This window comes from Elgaria multicarinata, chromosome 8 (assembly GCF_023053635.1).
Source record: "Elgaria multicarinata webbii isolate HBS135686 ecotype San Diego chromosome 8, rElgMul1.1.pri, whole genome shotgun sequence".
Classification (NCBI taxonomy): domain Eukaryota; kingdom Metazoa; phylum Chordata; class Lepidosauria; order Squamata; family Anguidae; genus Elgaria; species Elgaria multicarinata.
Window position 1 is genome coordinate 10,963,477 of NC_086178.1, and position 6,000 is coordinate 10,969,476.

At 45.0% G+C, this 6,000-nt stretch overlaps 1 protein-coding gene across 1 annotated transcript in view; it reads left to right on the forward strand.

Annotated features, from left to right (window-relative positions):
- Nucleotides 1-4,423, forward strand: part of LOC134402435 (cytochrome P450 2J5-like) — a 144,964-nt gene extending 140,541 nt beyond the window's left edge. Inside the window, exon 10 of the mRNA XM_063131873.1 lies at nucleotides 4,202-4,423. Within this exon, the coding sequence (XP_062987943.1) occupies nucleotides 4,202-4,392 (191 nt within the window). The 3' untranslated portion in view covers nucleotides 4,393-4,423. The remainder of the gene's footprint in view (nucleotides 1-4,201) is intronic.
- The last annotated feature ends 1,577 nt before the right edge of the window (nucleotides 4,424-6,000 follow it).

Here is a 6,000-nt window from a genome sequence, read left to right on the forward strand (position 1 = left end):
GGTGGAGGCGGGAAGGCGGGCATGCAGCAGACATTTCTGGGGACACAAGTAAGTGAGCCAAGGATTGTTTCCACTTTCCAGGCCATCAAAGCCAGTAATGCAAACCAGCCCTGTGAGGCGGGAACAGCACAGAGAGATGCTTTTTGCATCCCATAACTAATAGGGGGTAGGAGGATAAGAGTAAACCTTTGTCTTCCTTGCTTCAGACTTGATTGACTGCACTGTGATCATCACACAGTCATTAGTAAACAATAATAATAATGTTAATAATAGCAGTACTAGTAATATTAATAATAATAATCACAACAACAATAAGAACTTGAATCACAATGAAAGCCTGCCTGACTTCACTGAAGAGGGAAAGCCAGGAGAGCTTTGGCTATGAGGTGGTATATAAATTTAATAAATAAATAAACACAGGAGGGGTGGAATTAAAAGCAGCAGTGTTGCTGAATCTAGGAATAATCATAACAACAAGAATTTTTTTTTAAAAAAAGGCTCTGTCTGACTTTATTACCTGTAAAGGGAAAGTGGACGTGCCCAGACGGAAAGGGGATTCCAGTCATTTGACTGGTCCTGTCTAGGTATGTGCCTTTGAGAAGCGACATCACACTTCAACTCGTGCATGTCATTGGCTTCTCCAATGGCTAACCTTTGGAGGGTTCTGATGACCCCCCCAAGGCAGGGCAGTGTGCACTGGGCACGTCCACCACATCTATTCAGTTGTTCTCCAAGGTGATGGTAGGCACCTTGCAGTGGTGTGTTGCCTATCTGTTATTTTACTTAGTCTATGATGTAAGGTTGTGTGTGTAAGTTTACTGCTTCAAAACACTGAAAAAAGTCTAATTGAAAGACAAAGAAATCAAAGTTACTACTAGTATCCCAAGTTACTAAGTACCCGTTTTGCTTATTCCCCCCTCCAACATTGGGATTGGAGGACACTTCACATCAGTTGATCACTTATCATGATTAGGCGATGAATCTGTAAATCATCAAGGTGGAAAAAGCGCTTCCCCCTTCCCATTTTAGCCATTCTATAACAATTATAGCAAGCAAACCGCACAACAAAAACTTCTGAAAATCTGACACATATGACACCCAATCATCAATGTCTATGCACAGTAAGTTTCAGGGATCTATCTTTTTTTAACAAAAAAAAAAAAGCCAATGCAATCCTATGGGAAAAAACCAAAATGGTGGGCAGAGTGCCGAAAACAAGAGGACCGCTCAACAAATCAGCTCCCGCTCTGTGTCGCTCCGCTACGCCCCTGACTCGCACCTCCTCTGCCTTTACCAGAGGCAAATCAGGCCGCTCCGATGCCACTTCTACAACCCTAAGCAAAGCGGAGCACAGCCCTACCTAGGATGATTAATGATAGGGGAGAACCATCTATGGCGGGCTTGAGCTCCTTGGAGAAAAGTTGGGATATAAACGTAATAAAATGATGTTATTTGAGGTTTATATGAAATGATTTCATGTAGAATAAATAGCTGCCAATGATTACTTAAGCTTTCAGTAATAAAAAGTAATATTCAAAAATAAAGCTTCTATTTCCATCATTTTCTTCAGATAAAGTCCACAAGGAGATAGAAGATGTTTTCGTTTCTTCTCAATCTATCTCCTATCAAGATCTAAAGAAAGTCCCCTACACTAATGCTGTGATTCATGAGATACAGCGTTCAAACTATGCCTTCTTTTGTGGGGGCCCAAGACAATGTTCAGAGGACGTGAAGCTGGGTGGTTTTCTCCTTCCCAAGGTACAGAATATAATGACGGCTGCAGATGAATGCACTTTAAATGATCTAAAATTAATTATTTAATCTATTTATTTATTTCACTTTTATACTTCCCAATAGCTGGAGCTCTTTGAGTGCTTCACAAACATTAAAAACATGAAATAGAACACAATGAAATACAATATATAACTTTAAAAGTTTAAAAATATTGTGTTAAAAAAAACCCACACAAATAAAGCCTAGCAACAATGCAACAATTTAAATTAATGCAGTTTTAAAACAAGCTGCACACATCCCTAGGGATCCCTTAATACTCGTGAGAAGTTTCAGATGAAAATGTTTCACAATCATGGTGCTGTGGCATGTCGGAGAGACAGACAGACAGATAGACACATCCACATTGTTATTGAAGAGCACATGATAATTAGGGATGAACTGAAACACCTCCTCCCAGTTCTTCCCCTGCCCTGTGCAGGTAGCGAACAGGAATATATATTCAAGGTGGGCGCAGAAAGCATTTGAAGTACAGATGTGCTTCCCCTGGGGCAGGAAAATGCTGCTATGCCGGAAGTCTTTCTTCCCCCCACCCCCCAACTGCACCCCGTTAAACATAAAACCTCAAAGCAACAGCTCTGGCCTTTAACACAGCCTTTGATGGCTAAATCCACCAGCCTGCACACTGTCTTGTTTTAGTTGGATTTAACTGTTTTAAAATTTCATATTGGTTTTAACATATTAATGGTTTGATTTGTTTTAGAATTGTGTATTTATTCTAATTTATATGTGTGATTTTATCAGTAGGCCACCTTGAGGTCCTTGTGATATAGGGTGGGATATAAATGTTCAAACAAGTAAATAAATAGGAGCTCTGTGCCCCGTGAACGGCTCCCAGCTCCTTGCAGTTATTTGCAAGGAGCGCAGACAAACCGGGACGGTGGGCCACACTTTCCACTTTCTCTGGATCATCCCGAGACCATGGAAAAACCAAGAAAAAGGAGTAGGGTGATATCACGGGGAAAGGGAGGGATTATCCCTCCCTGCTCCCGGGATTCCCTGCGTGTCATGTGGGCGTACAAGGATGATCCTGGGATGATCCCCGGGATATCAACCCATCTAGCTATGCCTCGAACAGCCCCTCAGAGGACCAGTCCCGAGGGAGTCCTCAGTTCTGAGGAAAGTATGTGTGGTCGCATTGCTTAGCACTGGGAAAGTGGGGATCAATCCTGAAAGCCGCTCTTCTCGATACATTCCCAGTCCGTTATTCCTTTCTTGCAGGGGACCCTTGTTATTCCAGACCTGCGCTCTGTTCTTCTGGATCCTAAGCGATGGGAGACTCCTAAAGAGTTCAACCCAAATCATTTTTTGGACAAGGATGGAAATTTTGTGACTAGAAAAGAATTTCTGCCATTCGGAGCAGGTAAATGCAGAAATCTGAACCTGCTTGTGATTTGTACACATATTTACTGAGTTGTTCCCAGGAGACGCCATCTGACTTCATTTCAGGCAAGCCCAAAACCATCCCACTTCTTTTCATCAGATATTGAGCTACCCTACATGAGGCGGTTAATCCACTGTGTCCTGTTCTGGCTTCAGGACAGAACTCAGATCTGAGCGCTGCACTATCAGCTTTTTCTTCCCTGCTTTTCCTCTACATAATGTCTAGGTGATGCCTCCCAGTGGTGGGCAGAGGGGAAGTGGAGATAGGCTGGAGCCACAGCTGAAGTGGGTGGGGCAAAATACCAAAATTGCCACTGCATCCTCCTCCAGCTAGTACCAAAAGCCCTATCAGGAGAGCCGTTTCAGTCTTTCAGAATGGGGAAAACAGCAGACACAGGGGAACCACAAAAACATCAGAGGAAATGGGCTGGGGACTTCTGGGGACACCTGGAGGACTGGATTGGAACCCAGGTGGGCTGGATTTAACCCATTGCCCTTCAGTTATGCACCTCTCCTTTAAATGGAGATACCGGAAATATTCAACAGGCTTAATCATAGATACTGGAAATATTCAACAGGCTTAATCATAGATACTGGAAATATTCAACAGGCTTAAACGTATTTATTTATTATTACTTTATATCCTACCTTTTTTTCTTGCCAGGAGCCAAGGCAGGCTTACCTAATCCTCCTCTTCTGCTTTTTATTCTCAAAACAGCCCTGTGAGGTAGGTGAGGCTGAGAGTCAGAAACTGGCCCAAAGTCACCTGGTCAGCTACATGGCTGAGTGGTGATTAGAACCTGGATCTCCCAAATCCTAGTCAATCACTCTAACTACTACACCACACTATTCCACACTCTCTCCTTCTGCCCTCCTTCCAGAGTAGTGCCCCATTTCAAGCATTTTAGCGTTTGAGGGGGTGGGGTGGGGAAGAGGGTACCAACGCATGTTCCTTTCACAGATTCACACCTAGTTCCTGATTAGGACATATTACTCACTCATTGCTTTTCCCTTATGTCCTCCACAGGGGCTCGGGTGTGTTTGGCGGAGCAGCTGGCGAGAATCGAGGTCTTCATCTTCTTGATCAAACTGCTGAGGGCATTCAGGTTTCAGCTGCCGGAAGGAGTGAAAAAACTCAGTCAAGATCCTGTCATGAGGTTCACGTTCCAACCCCCGCCTTATAAAATCTGTGCTGTTCCTCACAGTAGCTCATCGTAAACAGATAAATGCATTTAAAATGGCTTACTAATTACCGTAAATTTCTCCCTCCTTACTTTTCAGTTATGAAAGAAAAAACCACCCTGAATTTTCTGTTTATGCACAAATGCTCAGTGCTGAATTATTTCTGTGTATGACTGGAGTGAGCTGGCAGGGCTCACCAATGCGTCCCCCATCTCTCCTGGCCTTAGTAGGCATTCGGTCAAGGCAAACACAATCCTCAGCACTCACTTGCCGGCCGATCAAGAATTTGGCTTGAACCATGATTGCAGCTACCTGGGGAAGATCAGACAGGGCTTTCCTGGAGCAGAGAGCCATTGAACAACCCAACATTGCAGGAGGCAGAAGGAGAGCTAAAGAAGGAGAGAACAAGGGGAGGAGGATGTGTAGAGGGTGAGGTGAGGGAGAGGGTGAGGAGATGTTCTCGCAAACATTCCAGCCAGTGTGTCTTGACAAGCCTATACTTACTAGGGGTGTGCACGGACCCCCCGCTCCGTTTCACTTGCAGATCCGCCATTTTCCGGATCGGGCCGCTCCGCCCCGCCCCCACTCCGCCCACTTCCGCTCCGCTCCGCTCGGAGCTCCGGATCCGGATCCGGAGCTCCGTTTTTTCCCCCCCATAGGCTTGCATTGAAAGCTAAAAAATTATACAACTTTTTTTCTGTTCAAGTTAGAAACCTCACGTTTGGCACCATGACACCTCATGGGGGTATACACACGCACGCCAAGTTTCAAAGCAATCCCATCATCCCCTGATTTTTGGGGAATTTTTGAAAATCGGGCACCCCATTCACACCCCTTTCCATAGCTCCGTCAATTTGCACGTTAGAAACCTCAAACACGCCACCATGAAAGCTTATCCAGGGATATATACGCATGCCGAGACTCAAGGCAGTCCCATCATCCCCTGATTTTTGGGGAATTTATGAAAATTCAACACCCCTTTCCGTAGCTCCGTCAATTTTGCACGTTAAAAAAACCCTCAAACTCACCACCATGACAGCTTATCCAGGGATACATACGCCGCACGCCGAGACTCAAGGCAGTCCCATCATCCCCTGTTTTTTGGCGGGGCTTAAACCTGCAAAATTTGGAACTTCCAAAACTCCAAGTGAGCGCAGGAAGGACTTCTCCCCTGAGTCAAAGCCACACACACACAACATCCCTGCGAGGTGGGCAGGGGAGGAGGGAGGGAAGGCAGGCAGGCATGCAGCTGGCATTTCTGGGGGCATAAGGAAGTGAGCCAAGGATAAGCCAGTAATGCATATAAAATGGAATAAATCAATAAATAAACAAAGGAGGGGTGGAATTAAAAGCAGCAGTGTTGCTCAATAAACAGCAAGAAGAATTTTTTTAAAAAGGCTATATCTGTCTTTTACCAGCAATAGGGGGACGTGCCCGGGGGAGGGGGAAGTAGCTGCCAGTTCAACTCAAGACAGCCATTGCTTCACCACGAGAACTCTAAGAAGCAAACGCTCACTTCAACTCATAACAGGCATCGCTCCACCACTAAGAAATGAACGCTCACTTCGACTCATGATAGGCATTGCTCCACCGTTTTACTCTCTTTGGAAGGCTCTAATGGCCTTCCAGTGCAGGAGAGAGTGG